The sequence below is a fragment of the Gopherus flavomarginatus genome, chromosome 12, assembly GCF_025201925.1.
Source record: "Gopherus flavomarginatus isolate rGopFla2 chromosome 12, rGopFla2.mat.asm, whole genome shotgun sequence".
NCBI classification, from domain to species: domain Eukaryota; kingdom Metazoa; phylum Chordata; order Testudines; family Testudinidae; genus Gopherus; species Gopherus flavomarginatus.
The window spans coordinates 45,020,736-45,046,214 of record NC_066628.1 but is presented as its reverse complement, the minus strand read 5'-3'; the positions used below and the strand labels follow the sequence as shown (position 1 = coordinate 45,046,214).

At 43.8% G+C, this 25,479-nt stretch overlaps 1 protein-coding gene across 1 annotated transcript in view; it reads left to right on the top strand.

Annotated features, from left to right (window-relative positions):
• Positions 1-16,777, top strand: part of CACNG4 (calcium voltage-gated channel auxiliary subunit gamma 4) — a 62,208-nt gene extending 45,431 nt beyond the window's left edge. Inside the window, exons 3-4 of the mRNA XM_050920670.1 lie at positions 9,115-9,255; positions 12,354-16,777. Coding sequence (XP_050776627.1) covers positions 9,115-9,255; positions 12,354-12,892 — 680 coding nt within the window. The 3' untranslated portion in view covers positions 12,893-16,777. The remainder of the gene's footprint in view (positions 1-9,114; positions 9,256-12,353) is intronic.
• The last annotated feature ends 8,702 nt before the right edge of the window (positions 16,778-25,479 follow it).

The window sequence follows — 25,479 nt, the reverse complement described above, 5'->3', positions numbered from 1 at the left end:
TACGCATTTATACCGATTTTAGTAGAGTTAAACTGATTTAACGCTGCACCCGTCCACACAACGAGGCCCTTTATATCGATATAAAGGGCTCTTTAAACAGGTTTCTGTACTCCTCTCCGAAGAGAGGAGTAGCGCTGAAATCGGTATTACCATATCGGATTAGGGTTAGTGTGGCCGCAAATCAACAGTATTGGCCTCCGGGAGGTGTCCCACAGTGCACCACTGTGACCGCTCTGGACAGCAATCTGAACTCGGATGCACTGGCCAAGTAGACAGGAAAAGCCCCGTGAACTTTTAAATTTCATTTCCTGTTTGGCCAGCGTGGAGAGCTCACCAGCACAGGTGACCACGCAGGGCTCATCAGCACAGGTAACAATGCAGTCTCCTGAGAATCGAAAAAGAGCTCCAGCATGGAGCGCATGGGAGGTACTGGATCTGATCACTATATGAGGAGAGGATTCTGTGCTAACAGAACTCCATTCCAAAAGACGATATGAAAAAACATTTGAAAAAATTTCCAAGGCCATGATGGAGAAAGGCCACACCGGGACTCAGTGCAGTGCAGAGTGAAAGTTAAGGAGCTCAGACAAGCCTTACAGAAAACCAAAGAAGCAAACGGAAGGTCCAGGGCAGGGCCGAAAACATGCTGCTTCTACGCTGAGCTGCATGCAATTCTAGGGGGGGTCCACCACCACTACCCCACCCCTGTCCGTGGCTTCCGAGGTGGGGGTGGTAATCTCAGCCATGGCTGAGGATTCTGCGGACAGGGAAGATGAAGAGAAGGAAGAGGAGGATGAGCTTGCAGAGAACACACAGCACTCCATTCTCCCCAACAGCCAGGAGCTTTTTCTCACCCAGACGGAATTACCCTCCCAGCCCTCCCAAGCCTGTAGCCCAGACAACGAAGCCATGGAAGCGACCTCTGGTGAGTGTACCTTTGTAAATATAAAACATGGTTTAAAAGCAAGCGTTTTTTAATGATTGGTTTGCCCTGAGGACTTGGGATGCATTCGCGGCCAGTACAGTTATTGGAAAAGTTTGTTAATATGTCTGGGGATGGAGCGGAAATCCTCCAGGGACATCTCCATGAAGCTCTCCTGGAGGTTCTCCAAAAACCTTTGCAGAAGGTTTCTGGGCAAGGCAGCCTTATTCTGTCCTCCATGGTAGGACACTTGACCACGCCATGTATGTAGCAAGTAATTTGGTATCATTGCATGACAAAGCCTAGCTGCATATGGTCCCGGTGATTGCTGGCATTCAAGCAACATTCGTTCTTTTCTCACTGTGTTATCCTCAGCAGAGTGATATCATTCATGGTAACCTGGTTGAAATTCAGGAATTTAATTAAGGGGACAGAGATGGCCATTCCTACTGAGCTGTTTGCCTGTTGCTTAAAAGAAATCCTTCCTTGCAGGTAGCCAAGCAGGGTGAGGGGAGGAGGGGATGGCGCTGAGCTTTTTCGCATTTGGCTAGCAGGGATCTTCCCTGCTCCCAGCCACGCGGTGGGGGGAGGGAAGCGGGGTGATTAGCAGTGATCTTCCATGATACCAGCCACGCGGTGGGGCGAGGGGTAAAGCGATCATCCCAGAGAATTGGATGGGGGCGTGGTTGCTGCTGCTGCTGCATGTTAACAGGAAAGAAGTAGCACTGAACAGGATTTGCTTGGTATTTGGGAAAGGAGAGCACTGTGCATATGAAGGCTGCAGAAGCCGAAAGACAATGGCTTACCATAGACGCATGCAAGCTGAATTCTGCTGCCCAGACCTGCTTCTGTGAGATCTCTAACACTAGAGCCGCAGGTACTCAATATTAAGATGCAAAATGCGACCTTGTAGTGAAATCACATGTGCTATGTAAGGTGAATAGTGTTGTTCACTGTGAAAGAGTATAACCATTGTTCTGTAAAATGTATCTTTTTAAATACTTCTCTCCCTTTTTTACCTCCCTTATGCAGCTGCAAATTTTTCAAGCCTCCCTACACCATCCCGAAGGCTATCTCAGATAAGGCGGAGGAAAAAAAAGATGCGAGATGAAATGTTCTCAGAAATCATGGAAGTAACTCTCAGTGAAAGAGCTCATCTAAATGAGTGGAAGGACATGGTATCAAATTACAGGAAAGATGCCAGTGAATGTGAGGACAGGAGGGACGCTCGAGATGAGAGGTGGCACCAGGAAAATCAGAGGTGTAGGCAGGAAGATATGCGGTGGCGGGATGCAACGCTGGGGCTGCTGCGTGATCAAACTGACATCCTCCGACGTCTGGTGGAGCTTCAGGAACAGCAGCAGGGTCACAGAGTGCCGCTGTAGCCCCTGTGTAACCACCCTCACCATTCACCATGTTCCATATCTTCCTCACCCAGACGTGTAAGAACGCGTGGGGGAAGGCTTCGTGCACCCGCCCACTCCACCCCCATGGACAGCCCAACCAAAAGGCTGTCATCACTTCGCAATATTTTTAGTGGCCTTTTCCTTCCCTCCTATCCTCCTCCCAAACCACACCCAGGATACCTTGTCAGTTCTCTCCCTCTTTTTATAATTACTTTTTAATAAAGAATACATGATTTTTAAACGATAGTGACTTTATTTCCTTAAGCAAGCTGCAATCGAAGGGGGAGGGTGGGTTGCTTACAGAGAATGAGTCAATCAAGGGGGGCGTTCATCAAGGGGAAACAAACACAACAGTCACACCGTACCCTAGCCCATGATGAAACTCGTTTTCAAAGCTTCTCTGATGCGCACCGCTTTGTGGTGTGTTCTTCTAATCGCCCTGGTGTCTGGCTGCGCGTAATCAGCGGCCAGGTGATTTGCCTCAGCCTCCCACCCCGCCATAAAGGTCTCCCCCTTACTCTCACAGAGATTGTGGAGCACACAGCAAGCAGCAATAACAATGGGGACATTGGTTTGGCTGAGGTCTGAGAGAGTCAGTAATGTGCTCCAGCGTGCCTTTAAACGGCCAAATGCACATTCTACCACCATTCTGCACTTGCTCAGCCTGTAGTTGAACAGCTCCTGATTACTGTCCAGGCTGCCTGTGTATGGCTTCATGAGCCATGGCATCAAGGGGTAGGCTGGGTCACCCAGGATAACTACAAGCATTTCAACATCCCCAACTGTTATTTTCTGGTCTGGGGAGTAATTCCCTTGCTGCAGCCGTTTAAACAGAGTAATGTTCCTGAAGACGCGAGCGACATGAACCCTTCCTGGCCATCCCACGTGGATGTTGGTAAAACGTCCCTTGTGATCCACCGGTGCTTGCAGCACCATTGAAAAGTACCCCTTGCGGTTTACGTACTGGGTGCCCTGGTGCTCCGGTGCCAAGATCGGGATATGGGTTCCATCTATCGCCCCCCACAGTTAGGGAATCCCATTGCAGCAAAACCATCCACTATGACCTGCACGTTTCCCAGAGTCACAACCTTTCGTAGCAGCAGCTTAATGATTGCTTTGGCTACTTGCATCACAGCAGCCCCCACAGTAGATTTGCCCACTCCAAATTGATTCCCGACTGACCAGTAGCTGTCTGGTGTTGCAAGCTTCCAGAGGGCTATTGCCATTCACTTCTCAACTGTGAGGGCTGCTCTCATCTTGGTATTATGGCGTTTCAGGGCAGGGGAAAGCAAATCACAAAGTTCCATGAAAGTGCCCTTACGCAGGCGAAAGTTTCGCAGCCACTGCAAATCATCCCAAACCTTCGAAACTATGCAGTCCCACCAGTCTGTGCTTGTTTCCCGGGCCCAAAATCGGCGTTCAATGGCTAGAACCTGCCCCATTACCAGCAGGATCTCCAAAGCGCAGGGGCCCGTGGTTTGAGAGAATTCTGTGTCCATGTCCTCATCACGCTTGTCGCCGCTCTGCTGTAGTCGCCTCCTCCTCACCTGACTTTGCAGGTCCTGGTTCAGCATAGACTGCACGAGAATGCACGAGGTGTTTACAACGTCCACGATTGCGGTCTTGATCTGAGCAGGGTCCATGCTTGCTGTGCTATGGCGTTTGCACAGTTCACCCAGGAAAGAAGGTGCGAAACGGTTGTCTGCTGCTTTCACAGAGGGAGGGGGTGAGGCTGTACCCAGAACCACCCGCGACAATGTTTTTTGCCCTATCAGGCACTGGGATCTCAACCCAGAATTCCAAGGGGTGGGGGAGACTGCGGGAACTATGGAATAGCTATGGGATAGCTACCCACCGTGCAACGCTCTGGAAATCGACGCTAGCCTCGGACCATGGACGCACACCGCCGAATTAATGTGCTTAGTGTGGCCGCGTGCACTCGCCTTTATACAATCTGTTTTACAAAACCGGTTTATGTAAAATCGGAATAATCCCATAGTGTAGACATATCCAGAAACACTGGATTTATTACGAAAAGCTATAACCCATTTAAATCACACACCCCTGCCGGCTTCTTTCTCACCATGACTGGAAAGGTGTTAAGGGGCCACTTTACACTGAACGGTCCCTTGAAACATGTGTTAATTAGTTATGCTAAGCAAGCTGTTTCATCTTGTATTTAGCTGTGACACTTGGAGTACATTTCCCAGATGGGAAGGAGAGCTCTATGGCGCTCGAACAGTCATCTCTCTCACCAACAGATGCTGCTCCAATAAAAGATATTACCTCACTCACCTTATCTTTCTAATCTCCTGGGACCAACACAGTGACTACACAGCTAAAAGTGAGTTAGGCACCCAGCCTGCATAGGTGCTTTTGTAACTCACAATAGGCACCGAGCGGCATATTTAGGCACTTAAATACCTTTGTAAATACGGCTCTTAGACTTTGAACCTGAAAAGCTCTCCACAGACAGAACCCCTCTGCTCAAAGGCCCTGATTCAACAAACCATCCCTGTTGAGCACCGCACTTAAGCATAGGCTTAACTCCTAATCCCATCAGTGGAATGTAAGCATTTGCTTAATTGCTGTGTGAAGTTGGGGCCCCAGAGAGCCCCACTGAAAGCAATGGGGCTCTACATTGGCACAGAGCAGCTTGCAGGATCAGGGCCTGTGGCTAACTGCATGCACTTCTGCAATGCATGCGTGTAGCAGACAGGAATTACCTGTGCAGCCAGGGATGCGCTGTTGCACAGTGGTCTGCAGCTTCCATTTTTGAAAATGTATCCCACACTGTTCATGTAAAACAGTAAAAGCCAGAACAGAAAGGTAGAGCTTTCTGAGTCCTGTGTGAAGAAGTGCAGAACTGTGCTGCCGTTTCTTTACCAACAGAGGTGTCATACTGGATAGTAGTGCAAAGAGACAGGACAGTAAACAAAAAAAAATAGAGGAGAAAGCAAAAACTGGATTTCCATTTTTTTTGATATGTTGTCATTTTATTACTAGTATGGGGAGACATATGTAAACTCTGCATAGTACATATAAGCTGCTTTTAAATTTCAGGACCAGAAATACATGTTGTAGAAGGAAAACTCTGCACTTTTGTGTGGGAAGAAAATGCCATGTTTTGACTCCCTGTGTGTTAATTAACTAACAAAGCAAATATTATCTGTGGTGCTAATTATTAGGAGTAGAATAGCCCATGCTGTGAATTTGGCTTCTGTAGTAAGTATTCTCTAGTAATAGTGGAACATTTTAAGGAAGTCCTTTTAGTTTAAGTGAAATCAGAATGAACAGCATGAATGGGGGAGGGGAATGTGTGTGACTCTTAATTATTATGAATTTTCTGCCTTTGACAACGATATTCATGAAAGACTAAGTGTTTGAGTGCCCAGCTCCAAGCACCTTAAAGGGTGCGGATATTCCAAGGGTGGGCACTCAGCACTTTCTGAAAAATTAGCCCCCTTTAAGGCATCCCAGGATGGGCACTCTACAATTGAGGCACCTAAAAAAAAAATCACTATTTGCTTTTGAAAATCTTGGCCATTGGTCCTTATATTGTATGTTACGTTATACACCACAAATAAATGGGGACAATAGCGTGGAATCCCAATGTTCAGGATGCGCTGGGGAATGGCCCCGTTAACAGGACATGCAGATTAACAGAACACACTGTCTACACTGCACGGCCTATCCCCCAGTGTAGACGCAGCATGCGCAGTCAAAAAGAGGGGTCATGACAATGTCAGAACACCACCACCCTGAACGACATTGGCTTGGAGCAGCATAGCACTCTTGTGGTGGTATAGCTGCATCTACAGTGCGGGGTTTGTTAGCACACTTGTTACCAGGGTGTGAGGTTTTCATCACATCCCTGACAAATATAGATATGTCAGTACAAACTTTACATTTAGACGAGGGCTAAATAGCGCTGCCTCTGTCAGGGAAGCTGCAGAATCCACTGTGTTACTTGAGAGGCTCCACGAGACAGGAGAGACACTATCTATGATAGCAACAGGAGAGGTGAGTGAAATTTTTCAGATGAAACTTTTTGTGAAAAATGCAGAGTCAGGTCAAGTGAAACATTTTGCAAATTCACCAAATTGTTTTGGTACCAAAAAAAAAACACCGTGAAAAAATTTAAACTTCCAGTTTTTTTTATTTGAAACAACTTTTCATTCAAAATTTGCTTTAAATTTTATGTTTAATTAATTAAAAACCTTTTAAAGAAGCTCCACATCAAAACAATATGTTTCCAGCAACCTGAAACAAATACCTGCCATGTTTTGGAATTGCTGGCAAATAAAAAAAAAAATCAGTTATTCACACCATTTCTAGCACCAGAGCTTGTGTGAGCTTCATGTGCTGCTTTGAGACTCATAAGAACACGGTAAACCCAGTGACGTGATTGTGTGAGAAGCAAAATAGAAGGCAGCAGCAGACATAGGTATAGCAGACCATGTATCCCAGCAAGAAATGAGCAAATAATAGAAATATATTTTCTTTGCATATTCATCCTAAAACTAGTTCAGGCTGCCTAAAACTGGATCCAAAGAGCAGCGCCAGATAGTTTTACATTATTTTATCTGAACCATTTTTATAACTGCTTAGAAAATGTCTCCAGCATAAATAAGCCCTATGTAGCAAAAACACCAAGTATGGCAGGACACAAACTTTTCTCACAACTACAGTTCAAAACAATTGCAAGTTCTTTGGGAAGGGAGGGTCTTTTTGTTCCATGCTTGTACCGCACCTAGCACAGTAGAGTCCTGGTCCACGAGTAGGCCTCGTAGGTGCTACTGCAATGCAAATAATACATCATGATGGTGGTGCCCATGCCTGCTTCTGTTGTGGTGCATGAGAGTTTTTGTCATTCATTACCATGGGAGCAGGATTGAAGCCTAAGAGAGCTCTGGTAAACAGCCAGGTTAGAAGGTACTTGGCTAACGTGGGCAAATCACGGTCACGAAAACTAAAATGAGAACCCTCAGCTACGACATCTGGCCATTTCTCCTCAGGAAATGGGGGACCTGGATTACCATGCCTGCCAAACAAGGAGATGGGCCTTGAAATTTCACCCGAGAGACAATGCATCATTAGTGCGACACATTGCAGTTAGTGTATTAGATTTCCATTACTCATCACTAACCAAGTCCTTTATCATTGTCTGGGTCCCCATCAGGGGCAGCTCTAGCTTTTTTGCCGCCCCAAGCATGGCAGGCAGACAGCCTTCGGCAGCTTGCCTGCAGGAGGTCCCCAGTCCTGTGGATTCGGCGTACCCGCCGCTGAATTGCCACCAAATCCACGGGACCCGGGACCTCCCGCAGGCTGCCTGACTGCCGTCCTCACAGGGACTGTCAGGGTGCCCCCCCGTGGCTTGCCGCCCCAGGCACGCGCTTGAAGTGCTGGTGCCTGGAGCTGCTATTGGTCCCCACTCTGTACTAGCCACCACCAACCTCACTCCTTACTGTCCTCATGCCTTTGTGCACCCCGCCCCGTGATGATTTCTCCTTCTCTGTTTAGCACATTGACCTCTCCAAGGCCCTTGTTACAAAACCTCACCTCCCCCTCCCCCACGCACACCTTTAGACTAACAGACATATTGGAGCATGAGCTTTTGTGGGTGAATACTCACTTTGTCAGATGCATCCACCCACGAAAGCTCATGCTCCAATACGTCTGTTAGTCTATAAGGTGCCACAGGACTCTTTGTGCTTTTACAGATCCAAACTAACACGGCTACCCCTCTGATACTTTATCCCTCTATGTTTTTATTACAATTCTTGCTTTCCAGAACAGTTTAGTCAGTGTATTCCAACACCCCATCCCCTGTGCCCATCGGCTCCTCCTTTCTTTTCTGTTCTATATCACTATTTCTAGTGCATTCGACCATATTTCTTCCTCCTCCTTCTTTCATTTGCATATTCAGCCCACTTCTTCCTCCTGTTTCTTGGTTTAAGCTCATTTCATTTGCTGCATTTGTTTTCCCCTCCTCATTCCCTTCTGTTGCTCTCTAACCTAGGGGTGCCTTGGTTTTGATGCCTGTCCTGCACTGGCGGTATTTAAATTCTCCCATGGTGGCTTAGATACCATTGTTGGTGGATGGCCTGACAGCACCTAACGTATAAATAAATAAAAAGCGTGACAAATGATCCCAATTAAATGCAAATATTCACGATACACTAGTCTCAATATCTTCCTTTCTAAAAGTCAGGGACTTTGAGTCCATTAATATTCGACAGCTGACAGAGAGATACTAGCAAGACTGTGCCATGAAGACAAAGAGCTTAATTACCTGAATTTGCGGGTGTCACACGTGTACCAAACCACAGCTACATCTCATAAAGCTACCCACGTGGCATTATATAGTTAATAGTCAGCTCAGGCATTTTTCAGTGCTTTTGCCTGCAAGATGATGAGGGTTAGTCTCTCTAACCTCGTTGGCATTGTTGGTGCGTTGTCAAAAATGTTCCACATGCAGCAGCATCAAAAGACAGATTATGGCAATAGCTCCAAACCTGCCAGCAGAAATCTCAAAACATTTAGGAGCAGCTAATGAAAAGTGTATGCAGTCAAAATCACTTTGTCTCCATCGCATCAGCCATCAGCTCATGACCTTGGGTTTAAAAACCGGCCTCCACATGCAAACGCCGTGATGGTGCCAGGCCAGCAGAGGCTGAGGGTCACCCTGAGGAAACGTGCCTTGTGATCTCTATGGTAGCACCTGAAAAGGGATCTGGGCTAATTACTGTCTCTGTCATGTTTTTCCTCTTATATATCCCTCAGGTATTGTCCGTGCCTCCAGTGTATTCCCCATCCTGAGCACAATATTGCTATTACTAGGAGGACTCTGTGTCGGAGCAGGAAGGATTTACAACAGCAAAAACAACATTATCCTCAGTGCTGGGATTCTGTTTGTTGCAGCAGGTATGTTCTTGCCTGAAATTTATTTATTTAGTAGCGTCTCCTTTCTAAATTGGAAATGCAAACACATAGATGAGGCTCAGCAGATAAACAGCTCCAGCTGTACGGCTGCCTGCAGTATGAGCTGTGATGTGCTGAGAAGCAAAGGCTGGGATGGCACCAAGTGCCCAAAACCCATTGAATTGGAAAGTGGAGGAAAGATGGTCCAGCCTTCATGATGCTAGCCTAGGACTTTGGAGACCTGAAGTTCAAAGACTTGCTTTACTGCGGGCTTCCTGTGTGACCAGTGCAACAGTTTACCGAGAGTCATGGTGGATTCTCCCATCACTGACAATTTGTAAATCAAGACTGGATCTTTTTCTTAAAAGATCTTCTCGAGAAATTATTTTGGGGAAGTTCTCTGGCTTGGGTTATATAGAAGATCAGACTAGACAACCATAGTGGCCCATTCTGGCCTTGGAATCTATGAAAACCTTGGGCACTCACTTTGGCCCAGACCCAAAAAGGTATGTAGGCTCCTGACTGCCATTGATTCCAGTGAAAATTAGGACCCTAAATACCAGAGTTGTGCCTCAGTTTCCTATCTGTAAAATTGAGATAATATTATTTCCCTATGTCATTGGGGTGTTGTGAGGCTAAATACATTGAAGGTGCTCCGATACGACAGTAAGGGAAACCATGTAAGTACCTTAGATAGCATCTAATTCCCTTGGGCTCTTTTGAAGTCCCAGTCAGATGTATAACCCTCCACATAACTCATTTTAAGGATATTTGTCCAAATGGCCCTACAGTGTTTCGGATACATAAACACAGTTTGTTGCAGAGGAAGATGGTCACAGCAGGACAGCAGGAGGTCAAATACTGTTTCTTAAAACCGCTTCAAACTGCACCAAGCCTATAATCGGAGACTGGAACTGGCTTCTCAAGGCTCATTGCTTTTCACACATAAGGATTCTGGATGACAAGTCAGAATTAAAAGCTAGCTAGAAGTATTTATAATTTGTTGCGTTTAGAGATTGAGGCCAAGCAGGGAAGGCGGGGATGGAGAACTGGTCAGCTAAGGGACAGAGATATTTCCCATGAGAGCCTCAATGGTGTGTGGCTTGATGAGGATTTTCCCATGGATTTTAATGAAGCTTCTCTTTGGCTCTTGAATATGAAATGGTTTTTAAAATGAGAGTTTCCAGCTCAGCAGATGGGCTTTCCATATTCTATCTTGCTACCAAATGACATGTCCTCTTCCAGCATCTGTGCACAGCAGCATAAAGAAGAGCATAGCAGCTTACTCTAGTAATGGGCACTTTAAAATACATGTATCAGTGATAAAACACATATCCAGTCTCAGCAGGAAGCTGGGTAACCCATCTTTTGGCATGGGATGCCATATCAAATGACAGCAGATTGTTAGAGGGAGGGATAGCTCAGTGGTTTGAGCATTGGCCTGCTAACCCCAGGGTTGTGAGGTTAATCCTTGCAGAGGCCACTTAGGGATCTGGGGCAAAATCAGTACTTGGTCTCACTAGTGAAAGCAGGGGGCTGGACTCAATGACCTTTCAGGGTCCATTCTCGCTCTGACAGATAGGTTAGTATCTTGCCATGCAACAGATCCAGAAATGGGGCTGTTGTGTATGGGAGAAATCATAGTTAAATCCAAATGACCACAGAAGGTTCTAATGAAACCATCCCCTGCTAGCCATGTTTGAAATCCAAAACTAAGTTTTGCAAATGCTCCCTATATTAGAGGCCAAACTATGGCCACACTAATATGTTGGAGGGGCTAAGCTCAAGGCTTGGCAAATGAGCCAAACCAAAACTGCATTGAATGCTTACACCCATCACCGTCAGGCTGCCTGAAATCTGCAGCTGGACCCAAATTATGGAGTCTCAGCCCATCTCAACAAATGACGGTGGGAGAGATTTGAGAAGTGAAACATATCTTGAAGCACACAAGTTGCAGAAATAGCATGCAGGGATAAATACCTTGGTGGTGCATTTTATGAACAAGCTAGTGGATTTCTAAGAGCACAGTGGCTGAATGAACACAGCGTGGGCATGTGTGAGCTTCCTCTCATACTGCCAGGGGCTTACGAGAGCTCCCTGGATACTTACATAACTTCCAGCAGTTTCTGATCCACATAAAGGAGCACATTGCACCTCATCGTCTCCAGCAAGGTGCCTGTGTTCTGGCTTGCCATTGCCCTTGTGATTTGGTACAAACAGAGCAGATGGCATGCTGCATGGCAGCCCATTTGGTCTGTGTTTTATGGATTTCCTTCACACGTTTTAAGCTCCTGTGACATCCTAGCACATTTTCCACACTAGAGACATCATAGAGTCAGTCACATTGTTAATATCTTTCCTTAAAGCTTCAGATTAAATATGCAGCATTTAGATGAAAATCCATCACGGTGAAGGATAATTTATTTTGATCAAGGTGAACAGCTATAGCCCTGGGCTCACAATGTATCTTTATTACCACTTCTGACTATTATAAGGCCACTAAACCACATTAGCCAGTTCTAACTTGTCACTGCTTTGTCACCATTAACAAAGAACTATGGACCAGTCCTGTTCCACCAAAGTTAGTGGGACTATACAAGCAACTTGTGAGACTGTGTGACCCAATGGACGGGCCATTGACATGAGAGTCTAGAGATCTGGGTTCTGGTTCTGCCTTGCTATGTTATTTTGGGTAAGTCTCAGTGTCTCATTTTTCCCATCTGCAAAATTATACTTTTCTTCCTTTTTGAAGCACTTTGAGATCCATGTATGAAAAGCCCTATGTATCCTTGAACCAAATTTCACTGAAGTCAATCAAAATATTTTCACTGATTTCAATGAGGGTTTGCTCAGGCTTTCTAAGAGTTATTATAAACTATTCAGTGAGATCATGTCTCTAGTTTCCAGTAGATATTTTTATGCATTTCCACAGAGAAACTTTTTGGTTTGTTTTTAAGTTTATGACTGCTAATATATTGTTTTACTATAAATAAATGAAATCTTGCCTTGTAGCAATTTTAAGTTTTCTGATCTAGAAGGCAATTTTGTTTGAGTTTCTGCCTTCCCACCAATGAAGACTAATTTTTTGTTTCTTTTTCCAGGACTAAGTAATATCATAGGGATCATTGTCTATATATCCAGCAATGCAGGTGACCCAAGTGACAAGAGAGATGAGGACAAAAAGAACCATTACAACTACGGCTGGTCTTTTTACTTTGGAGCTTTGTCTTTTATTGTGGCTGAAACCATAGGAGTACTGGCAGTGAACATTTACATTGAGAAAAACAAAGAGTTGAGATTTAAAACCAAGAGGGAATTCCTTAAGACTTCTTCCTCCTCCCCTTATGCCAGGATGCCAAGCTATAGGTACAGGAGGAGGAGATCCAGATCAAGTTCTCGATCTACAGAGCCTTCTCCGTCTAGGGACATTTCTCCAGTTGGCATGAAGATTGCCAGTTCCATCCCTATGAATGAAATTTCCATGTACACTCTGTCCAGAGAGCCCTTGAAGGTTACAACTGCAGCCAGTTACAATGCGGACCAAGAAGCCAGCTTTCTGCAGGTCCACAACTTTCTTCAGAAGGAATTTAAAGAAGGACTCCACATCAATATGGTTAACAGGAGAACGACACCTGTCTGAAGGGTTTGCTTTCTCTCTCTTTCTTTTTCAAAGTGTCAAAACAGAATAGAGCCTCCAAAAAAGAGAAGGAGCAATTTAAAATCCTTCTCAAAACAGGACATGTGCTGGGCTAGCAAATGGAGACCTTGGAATACTGGAATGGCCTAAAGATATTGTACATTCATAGCTGTTTTAAAAGCTGTTTGGAGTTTGTTTCATTAAAGTTCCCGATGTCACAAGAAAGTGAAAGCAGCTCACATCCCTGCAGTTTTGTAATGTACACAATGTGTCAGAGAAACTGGAAAAGAGTTAGCTACTGGGGCGTTTTAAAGAATTACAGAAGAATTGCAATGTGATTTTTTTTAAATAAAGCCCCTTAAAATAATCATAATTCATGGCCAAGTCCAAAGCTTATCACAAATGGAGCCTAATGCAGCTCTTCAAAACTACGATCCGGTTTCCTTTCACACAGGGAAGAGGGAGCAGAGATCTGTCTCAGAAGCAACTGCCTCCTTGAGAAAATAAAATCTAGAAGGCAAAACTATTTGCAGCCAGCTTGTGCTACTGAACTGTAGCATACCAATGTACTGTGTGTTGCAGCATTCTACAGTGGGCGAGCTACAGCAGTCAGTACTGCCTCCACTGGTAGATCCTGTGCAATAGAACCAAGGAGCTAATGGAGCCAATGCAGATGAAGCAGTGAGCATAGAGTGGATGCATTCTAAAATAATGAAATGGTGTGGAGTTAAAGCAGAAGCTGCTCAAACGTATTTGCAAATGTCATTTCTTGCCTAAAGTTTAGAACACTTGAATCGTCTCATTGCTAATAGACCTAGTCCCTGATCCTGCCAGGTGCTGAGTGCTTCCTGCGTGTACAGGGTGCACCAGACCTCTCAGGATCAGTTTCCTATCACTACGTGCTGCAGGAACAGGAAACAGAGCTGGGCCTGTAGGAACCAATACCCGTGAAATTGAAGATTCCACAAGGGTTGCACATTACCCTTTTTCCTTGACGCTTCACAAGTGCAACACTAATGCTAACGCAAGTTAATGTATCCAGGCTACATGTGTAAGAAAAGGGAAAGCTAATCTACCAATCCAACCTACTATTCAGAGTGGTGAACATTTCTGCAAAATGCAGACTTATAGGTCATGTAATGACAATTTTAAAAGATAGATCAAAAATAATTGCAGTTTACTAGATATTTATTAAACTTTTTATTATGAAAAAGCACCCCGGGGTGCAAGTTGCAGTTGTTTTTACACTGAAACTGTGGTTCAAAGTCATGTAATTTATTCTGGAATGATGGAATTCACTATGTTCAGAGAGGCCCACAGGACCCTGTATGTAACTTACGGTGGGGAAAAACGTGGATTTGTGGGGTTTGAGGGGTTGTTATTTGCTTCTTTGTGATTTTTCTAAAAAGGGCTGAAATATTTTCTTTTAAATTCCTATTTCATTTTTACATTAGACATTGTGATGCTCTCCTCAGGGAAGGTGAGTATGCTCTCTAAGCCAACAAGCTGGAATGTATTTCTGCCTCTTTACAGCCAGCGGATTTGATCATTTCTATGAGTATCCAGAGAGAGGGACTGGACACTGCAAAGCCACATTCCTGTGGAACTTGAGTTCACTGAACGTTACTTGCAAGGCAAGGTTTAAACTAGCACAATCTCAAGGAGTTTCTGGGTCAGGCACACAGACTGGAGTGGCAGGGAGCTCTCATATAGTTTAAGCTCCAGCAAAGCTCCCTCTCACTAAGGCAGAGAGGTAACATAGTGGCTTATGGCTCTGGGAACCCTGAGGAGAGCATCAAAGACTTTTAGGCTGGGATTTTCCAAAAGAGGCTAAGGGCTCGATCGAGAGATAGTTGAACTGGGTGGAAGTCCCTCCACTGACTTCAGTGGGCTTTGGACCAGACTTCATGGAAGCTAAGGATCCAGCTCCTTTGAAGAGTCCAGCCCTAGGTCTGGTCTACATTACAGACCTATAACTATGTCACGCAGGGTGTGAAAAATCCACACCCCTTAGCAACAGTTATATCGACCTAACTCCCCATGTAGACAGTGATATATTGGCAGGAGAGCATCTCCCACCGACATAGCTACCGCTTCTCGGGGAGGGGGGTTAACTACGCCGACAGAAGAGTTCTCTCCCGTCGCCATACAGCATCTTCATTAAAGCACTGCATCGGTGCAGCTGCATCAGTGCAAGCGTTTTAAGCGTAGAGTTGACCCTAGGTCTTGTCTGCCCTAAAAACTCTACAGTGAATGGTGGACTAGTGAAATAACATCACAAGAGCGAAGACTGAAAAAGTTAAACAACTGAGGGTTGGAGTCCGCAGCCAGATTTTTTAAAAATGCTTTGTTCGTGAACCCCTACTTAACATCCATGACTAAGTGATATTTTACGTAAAGGATGTCTTTTTTAAAGGTTGAACATCCCTCCACCTTTCAATTAGGGCACAACATTTCCCAGTAAAGTTGAGCTGAGTCCTACAAAACTCCAGAAGGAACGGCCTTGGCATTCCAAACTACAAGAATAAAAAATAAAAAACCAACAACAAAACCCACAAATAGCTCAGGCCTTCTCACACCATCATGAAGAAGGAAAATCAGGTACAATCTCAATTTTTAAAGAATCCTGTCCTTGTCCTCTTTAAATCCAATTTAGGCCTCAATCGAGCATTTAAACACATGCTTAATTTTGCAAGTAATCCAGTTAAAGCAGATCGGTGCATTAATTCCTCTTTAAGAGTTTATGTGGCTCTAAAACTCCGCTAGGATCCTTGTTTAAGTCCTCTGTACTGGGGTGAATTTCACCCTGAGAGCTGAATAGAATGGAATGTAGGGAATTCTTAAGGCATTAAGGGGAAAGATATTAATAGCTTTTTTAATTTTTCAAATGCTGATTTGAACAGGAGGGAAAATTCTTATCTACTTTCCAATACAGAACTTTTTGAGGAAGAGGGATGGGTGGGAGTAGGTGAAGTTATTAAACATCTTGCAGATAATTTTTTACATAAATCTTTATGCTTTCAAACAATAAATTTCCTACCTTTTTGAGATTTCTTGATTAAAATCATTTTATTAGCTATGATAGAGGTAGAAAAGCACATTAAAGAAAAGCATTCTGTCTCAATGTGTCATACTAAGTGCTTATTAATTTACACCTATTATAGTCAATGTATTTCCAAGTGCAATTCCCCAGAATTGTTTCCTATTGTGTTAATAAAGTAAGAGTTAGAAATTAGTCCTCATTTGTGTTTGCTGTAGTTTAAAAAAATCATTCCCTTTCAAAATCCAATTTCCCAACCAGACAGTGTTTCGTTCAAAATTTTTCCACCAGCAGGCTGTTGAGTAGTCCCTTACTCCATGAGTAGTCCCTCTGAAATCAATTTGGCTACTCTAGGAGTAAGGTAAAACACAGCAACACTGAGGGCAGCAGAATCTCCTTTTGTTTTATGTGTGGACAGTACTGGGCACAATGGAGCTCTGATCTCTAGGATTTTTAGATGTAACTCCAGTATTAATAATAATAATAATCAGGTTCTTTGAAATAATCCTAGCCAGAAAACACAACATTCAGTATTAACAAACAAAAATGGCTACATGGAGTTATTTGAACATCTCTTCCTATTTCTCATTCCAAACAGAATAGGGATGAAAATAGCAGTCACTTCACATGCTATTTATTTTCAGTAATAGAACATTTTAGCATTTCTTTTTCTGTTCTTTCTGTATAGGTCACATATCCACAAGGGCTAATCTACCATGTCCCTTGAGGTTATATTTCTGTCTGCAGTGCTAAAAGTATTATTTCCAATGTGCATCAGTTCTGCCCATATAATCACAAATACGTATACTGTACTTACTATTATTTTTAAATAAAATGTTTTAAATGTGTGGAGAAGGTATATAGATTTTAATTTCCAAAGTCTTTGGCCTGAATACTTATAAAGTGTGTGTTTTCTGGTAAAATGGGTATATATTTTTAATCTTGTCAGTGTCCCTTTAAGTAGAAAGATTCTAACCCAGGAGACTATTTCACTGGGTAGTGACATGGACTCTTATCTCATCAGTTCCAGTCCCACTGGGCAACCAGATCTAATCAGATGTTCAACTTGTCAAAACATGGAAATTGAGACAAGGCTTCTCACAGTCCCCCACAGAAAAGTTTGGTTATACTGTTTGAGACACAACTTCAAGTGAATTTTTTAGCAACCTGCAATTAGGATCGATGACCCTGCTCTGGACAAAAAAATTTTTTTAACTTTTGTCCAGAATTCTAAATGAACTTGAACTAGGCATGGGGGGGTGTAGCTGGGGGAGAGGAGGTGGAGGGAAGGAGGTGGGATGATGAAATTTGGTTACAATTATTTTTGAAAAAGCAGCAAAGAGTTCTGTGGCACCTTATAGACTAACAAACGCATTGGAGCATGAGCTTTTTCACCCACGAAAGCTCATGCTCCAATACGTTTGTTAGTCTATAAGGTGCCACAGAACTCTTTACCACTTTTACAGATCCAGATTAACACGGCTACCCCTCCAATTATTTTTGAGGTTGTTTTCACATTTCTCTTAACACCCTAGTTGCAGCTGGGAAGGCTACCACATGACAACATACTGCAAGATAATATTCTCATAGTATCTCTCAAACCAGAAGTCCTAATCATCGCGGGATAAACGCTATGCTCACACACAAGATTTCCAACTAAGTGGTTGGGTAACATTGGGAAAAGCTGTGTAATTTCCGGAAGCTTTCACAACCCAAATCTAACGCTCTTGAGGTTTGCCCATGAGTTATTATGAATACTGCAGCGTACACATCCACTAGTAAAAGCAAATGCCGATCAGTAACAGTTTCACTGAGGAGTCCACATCAGACTCCCTGTGGACATAGTGACATACAGCCAAGTTTATGGAAATATTTGCTAATTTTGTGTGCCTCTGTGTTTGGGACAGTCCCAATCTGGGACTTCCAGGACCTGAGTTTCAAGAGGTGGTGGGGACCCATAGATTCACAAAGAAGTCAAATGATACCCTTACAATCCATTCCCATCCCCACTAGGGTCTGACACGAACTCTTTTCTGTGCATTCACCTTTCTACATTCTTGCAAGATTTCCTCTGAAGAAAGAGCCTCATGTCTACCCGCATTTCAAAACTCTAGAAATTTTAATATAAAATCCCCAGCTGTGCAAAATGCACTGAACAAAGGTCATGAGTTCAGCAGCCCCGCTATTCACCCTGAAACATTCTGAAACATTCAATGATCCCGGGCAATATTTCTTCTTCAAATGGTGCTTTTAACTTCACCTTTACATTTCCCAAGTCTCCACATTCTCTAAAGATAAAGTGTATGTGTATATATATGATCAGTAGACACATCTGGAGGTAAGCAAACAAAGGATTCAGCTTTTCAAATGCCTCCATTCCCAGGGGGTAAACCAGTCAAAGCTCATTCTCAGTGCAAGGCTGACTCTGCCCTTGACTCTGGCTAAGAATGAAGTAGGTCATCAGGGATGTTCCCACATTGCAGGGCAAGCTGGGGTACAGAGTCATGAGCCTGAATTCGTGAGCCTGGCTGCCTCACAGCGCACAGAAATAACTGATACAAGTATTGGAAGGGAAGATGATTGGGAGGAATGGAGGGAGAAGCTTTGTGGCCCGTTCAGAAAGTGAGAAAACCACAAGTGTAAATGCCAGAGGAGAACAAGGCTAGACAATGAATTTTCCAGGCAGAAAAGAATGCAGCTTTTGGTCCGGAGATATCTCATTTAGCATTTTCTCAAGGAAAAAGACATAATTGTGTGTCTCATAGACACAGCTGCTAAAGTGCAACTAATTAACCCCCCCTGTGCTTCCCAACAGGTCCTCATTAATAGTATGTTTATATTTCATGTGTTATTGATTTTTAAATGTGGGTACTTGCCAACAGGAGATCGCCAGAACCACTTAATGATAGTTTATATACTAAAGCCTTTTGGAGGATGTGCCATCATTTTCCCTTTGTTAACTGCTTTCCAGAAATCAGTTTTGTCTCTGCATTCATAAGATGCTCATACAGTGCACAACTGGAGATGAATTGGAATAGAATCACCCTGAGGTTCCATTTCAAACAGGCATGATAGAAAACACTCAATTTAAAAAGGAACCTAAAAACCCAGGCATTTCAGGCCAGCAACCCTGTCACCCCTAGGTAACTTTAAAATCTAAGGGGGAAGACACAGGGTGTGTGTGGAAGGAAGTAGTTCCAAGGCCAGAATCCCTTCCCCTTATACAAAAGAGAGGACACAGTCTTTCAGGCTGTGCAGAAAGTCTCAGCTCCTAACCTCTGCTTGATTAGGGGTCAAGTCAAGAATTAGTGCTGGGTATTTCAACAACATAAACAAACCCACCCATCTTTTTTCCTTAGAGGGCTCAGGCTGACAGTACTCCCAAGTTGTTTCTCACAAGTAACCCACTCCTCTGGATTCCAGCTCTTATCCTGGGCACCACCCCCAAGAGCCAGAGTGGCTCCTCTCAAAGAGGCCACCCCACAGGCCTGACAATCTGCACAGGTGTAAAGGGCTGGAGATGTCTGTGACCACAGGAGTTCTTTAAAACCTTCTTGATTGGTGGGGTGAATTTGACCCTGGAATGCTAGTGCTTTCAGCCTTGCATAAGCCCCCTGCCTCACGAGTGGATTTCCCCTTTCTTTCTGTATGAAGTGTTCTGTGTTTTTTAGACAAGCCCTCTCAAACTGATCAAGGCAGCAACAGCTGAATGAGAGGAGACAGCTTGATCCTTGGCAGGAGAAGCAAATGCCAACTACAGCTGGAAGAAATAACTGATGAGTTAACAACATTTCTGTCCTGACAGGTTGCAATTAGACTAAAGCAGGATCACTAGTGATTGCTTCCCCAGCAACAGAAAGCCTGTTTTGGGTGCAGTGGCTGTGCCTGCACATGCAAACACACATTAACTTCTGTACGCTCGACTTGCGAAGGACCTGTGGAGTTTCCAGCATCTAGAAAGTAAAGTAAAAATGCAGCTCATAAAATCAACTGATGTCTGGTGAAATTTTACAAGAGACTACTTCAAAAGAAAAGGCATTAAATTTTTAATGCATTATTTTTCTGTTTGAGAATCTGCTCCCTTTAGGCTCTTCTGCTTTCATGAAAACTCACAGCTGTCGTTGAGAAAACAGAAATGCAAGCTGCTGTAATGTTTCTCTCCGTGTGTGACACATTATTCGACTTTTATGCCTCAAAAGATATAGTGTTGTTCAGCCATTTGAAACATAAATTTCTTCAGCTAGGAGGCAATTTATTGTGTATGCATGGCCATCCCTGGCAAGGTCCACAAGGGAATAATAAAGGCTTCCCTGGCTCTTGTGAACCTGACAGCTTCATTACCTTTGATACAGACACTTTGAGAGCTAAAGAGGTCCTGCTGTACAGTGCCAGTACCTGCTAGCAGTTTGCTCATCTGTAGCGCCTTTTGTCTGAAGACCCCAAAGTGCTTTGCAAGCATTAATTATGTCACTAGCCTGTGAGATAAGGAGGTCTATTATCCCCATTCCACAGATGGGGAAGCAGAAAAACTAAGTGACTGGCCCAAAGACACACCGTGAGTCTGAGACCAAACCACAACAGAAGAAACCAGATCTCCCACCTCCTACACCTGCTAGGAGATAGCTAGGCCCTCATTTTCAGGTGTTGAAAACCTGCAACTCCCACTGATTTAATTAGGAGCTGTTGAAGATCAAACCCTAACTGACCCCCTCCTTTGCAGTCCCGGCACACGGGCCAAGGATGTAATGGGTCACGCAGAATGAACTCTCACCTTCACCCACTTGGCTGGAGGTGTGAGCACCTTGTTTCGGCTGCGTGCAGCACCATGCCGTACCACTTCTACGGCTAGATAAGGGCCTTCAGTCTCCAGGGCTGTCAAGTCAGTACTCTTAGTCAACATGAAATTTTCCTTGGGGTGGGGCGTCAGACTCATATCACCACCTTCTCCAAAAAAAATCATCATGTGATTGCATTAGGGGCTGGTAATCCGCCTCCCTTGGGCTGACTCATACTGTACTGGAAAGGATCCCGATTGCCAGACTATGCCTGATATTCCCATAGCAGCTGTTTTGGTCTCCTGACAGATTCCTTAGGCATTTGAAGCTGCTTAGTGTAGGAGTCCCCTTTGATGGGTGTTGTAGCTGAGCTGTTGAGTTGTTCTCAGGACTTTCTTGTCCCCTTGAATGTTATTCTCCTTCGAAGTTGAAATTCAAGGATTTTTAGCCACTTGCAAGTAAGGTCTCTGGGGAGATTCCCAAGGTCCTTTACAGGAAAAACAAATGCTCTTGGAGATAATGCTAGAGCAAACTGGTCATCAAGGGCTCACTGCAGGCTGTTTTACACCCACGTATACAGGGCCAGAATCACTAAAGCTGGTGCAGGGAGGCAACATATATAACAGTTGCTGCACCAGAGAGGTCCATTGCACTCAGGGGCTTCTGCTCCAGGAAAATACACATGGTAGTGCCCTTTGCTACCTTCGTTTGGGCTTCCCTCCAGGGACTTTCTACTGGGGAATTTATAGTAGGAGCCACTGAGGCTGAAGTGTTAAATCAGGGCAGTACTTCTACATTCTGGCTGTGCCCCCTTCTAGACCAGTGCTGGCCCCACTTTAGGGGCAGCACTGGCCTCTAATTACCCATCACCCATCACCCAGAAGAAGTGAAGCTGAGACTATATATGGCTATACAATTTCCTCCCTGTTGTGTGTTTTACTCTTTACACAACACAGTAAGTAGGAACCACATGGGCACAATGGAGTCCAAATAATTGCATTTTCTGAACAATCACAACAGGCAAGCCTTGTTACATAAACACACTGCTACTCTGGTTGGCTTCTGGCTACTTCTAGAACACAACACTTGTGAGCACCACTAGAGAATTCAGACTCCAACAGACTCCAACGAGAAACTGCTGAATTGGAATTAATTTGCAAACTGGACACCATGAAATTAGGCTTGAATAGAGACTGGGAGTGGATGGATCATTACACAAAGTAAAACTATTTCCCCATGCTAATTTCCCCCCCACACACACTGTTACTCACACCTTCTTGTTAACTTTTGGAAATGAGCCATCCTGATTATCACTACAAAAAAATTTTTTTTCTCTTGCTGATAATAGCTCACCTTAATTGCTTAGTCTCGTTATAGCTGGTATAGCAACACCTATTTTTTTATGTTCTCCCTGCATATATATATATCTCCCTACAGTATTTTCCACTGCATGCATCCGATGAAGTGGGCTGTAGCCCATGAAAGCTTCTGCCCAAATAAATGTGTTAGTCTCTAAGATGTCACAAGTACTCCTGTTCTTTTAACCTATTTAAAGAGATACTTGCCTATTCCTATATACTACACTGGACGGGGGTTTGTGTTGACAAAAGGTAGTGCAAACCTGATGTGAATGTGGTCTACAGCATATTTTCTCTTCACTGTGACCTGCTGGATATGAGCCATAGGCTAAAGCCCTGCAATACCGCACTGAAAACCAGCATGCGGGAAGTGATTTGTCTCCTCAAAATTTTCACCATGCTGCACCTTCACTCACTGAACCAAAGCACTTTACTGACATTAGCCATTCACACCTCAGTGCACCGTATTAGCAAAGCTAATGGCAGGTCTCAACAACTGCATGCAAGTACAAAGGAAAACCATGAACACTCCAAAGATGTCTAACCCCAAAAAGGGATCACAGGCAGCCATCAGAAAACAAAAAAAAGGTGGCACACAAGAGAAAACAGAAGCATAAGAGCTAGTGATGGAGAAGACTTACCAGATGGTTGTGTCCACTATCCTGTAAAAGCTACGGACAGAAGGTCAGTATTTCACTCTCGTGCTTCATAGCACATAAACAACAAGCATTTAGTTCAATCATCTCCATTGGTAAGCACCAGGAGTTTTCTATCCTGAACCAGAAATACAGGAACTGGTTTGTTTAACACTCCTGCTTCATTGTAGAAGTTTAGCACTGACATTTCTGAGCTGGCCTCAGCACTTTACATTGAGTCAGGGTGCTCGATCTGACACGCTGCTAAGTAGACCTCTTTTAGATGAAAACTCAGTTCTGTAGCGCTGTAGTCTAGACTTGCCCTAAGAGAATTCCCTTCTGAACAGTAAAGGGCCACTACCATGAAGAGCTATTGAACTGATTCAATTTAACATGGAGGCACAGTCTAATGGTCACAGAATGGAACTGGCTCTTCTGAGGGTCTAGTTTCAGGTTTGGCATTTACTCATTGTGCGTTTCAGTTGCTCCAAAAAAGGAACAATATACTATTATTTAGTTGTGTTACCATAGCACCCAGGAGCCTCAGACATGGGCCAGAACCCCACTGTGCTAGATGCTGTACAAACACAGAGAAAGAACTGTCCCTGCCCCAATGAGCTTACAATAATTTACTAGTCCACCATACAATTTTATTGCAATAATTAATGCTTATGAAGGATTTTGAACGATGTGGATTCATGCTATTATTAACAATCATTATTATCCAGTTGCCACATACAGATCTCCAGGTACAACTGTTTTGTTTCATAACATTTCAAATATATTTTCTCTCCCCCACACTTCATTTTTCCATGGACTCATTTCTCCAAACCCATCACCACTGACTTGAACTGACACTGTTTTACCTTTATTTTGACATTGTAACATGGTGTTCACAAACCAGTATTGAAATAGTTTTGACATTATCTTGACATGGTAACATGGTATTTACAGATTCCCATTGACATTTTTTACCAACGTTTTGACATGCAGGCATTGTTACCATCATCAGTTTGACATTGTAATTGTAATGTCATATCCACAGTGGCCTCTGTAGCTTTGCATTGACAGCCTCATGGAAATATTTTTGTGATCCTGAAACGTCTCCAAGAGAATGGGATGGGATTGTTCCTCCTGGCTATGCTGGGAGATTTGCTGCCAGCTTCAGTGGGGCCAGGAGTCTATTCCTCAAAATACAATCATAGGGCTGCACCTGCTCAATGGTGAGTTTTCAATCTTAACAGTACACATCGCCAGTTAAAAATAATCAGAGAGACTGTGTGGTCCAGTAGGTAGGTTATTGGACTGGTTGTCAAGAGACCTGAGTGCTAGTCCCAACTCTGCCACCGGTCTGCAGTCAAAGGGCAAGTCGCTTCATCTCTTTTCTCTGTTATGTCTATTAAGAGTGAAGGCTCTATGAGGCAGGGACTGTCTCTTATGGTGCATTTGTATATTGGTGAGCACAAGCTGTCTGTCTTAGGTACTTTACAGGTCCCATTACTTTAGTATCTGAGCCCCTCACAATCTTTAATGCATTTATCCTCACAATACCCTGGTGAGGTAGGGCGGTGCTATTATCCCTTTACCGATGAGGTACTGAGGCACAGAGCAGCTAAGTGACTTGCTCAAGGTCACCCAGGAAATCTATGGCAGAACTGAGACTTGAACTCAGGTCTCTCATGTCCTAGGATGGTGGACAATCCTTTCTCTTTATGGAGAAAATTGGTCCCCAGTCCTGACTAGGGACCAATACATATACAAATAAATAATAGTTTTAAGCAAATGTCCTGATTTGTGTTTCTGCTAATGCCTTAAGATCTCTCTCTCTCTCTGTACATAGATAGACAGGTGTGTGTGTGTGTATTTTGCATTTTACTTGTTTTTTACTTTTGCACTGGAGTCAACTTGGCTAGTGAAACTAGACTCCACGTTTCATTTTCCATCTGGAGTAAATTTAAACTGATAATTTTCATGCACTAGCCCAAAGCTCATGCTTTTTTGTCATCTAGGTTGCCAGCCCTGCAAAGGAATTTTAAAACCCCTTAAGTCTGTTTGCATGTAAAATGCCTGGTCAACATTTCTAACCTGTGAGGACTTGCAAAATGTCTTTTTTTTTTAAACACAGTCTGAAAATTGGGAACTAAGGGCCTGATCCAAAGACCACTGAAGTTAAATAGAAGGACAGCTATTGATTTGGATACAGCTCCAAACTTCTTGACAATGTCTCTTTAAATACATTTGACATTTTAAAAAGAGAGAGAGAGAAAGAAAGAAAGAAAAAAGGAACCAGGTCCAATTAATTTAACAGGTTTAAATTTTACAGGCAGGCAAACTGAAGATCTCATCTTAGCCATGTGTGACTTGAAACACCTGAAATATTAAAACCCACAAAATTAGGGCTGATAAGAGATTTGCTAACTCAGCCGTAACAATTGAAGTATTGCTGGAACCACTGTAATAAAACTGAACAACAGATCAATTTGGAATGGACATGGATGGATAAAGTTTATGGATGCTACTCTAGATGCTCAGGGTCGTTGCTAGGGGAGTGCGGGGCCCAGAGTGGAAGTGACGGATTCATCTCTTCCAGGATCGATTGTGCCAACCAATCACACCGGCCTGTGGGAGCCCCCAAAGTGCCGGGCCCAGAACAGTCGCCCTGATTCATCCTACCCAAGGAACAGCTCTGTAGATGCTAATCCTCACTAGCCCTCTAAGAATATACCACACTGTGAGTGCTTTAATCCAAACCACTCTTTTGCCAAACTTTGTTAAAGTTCAT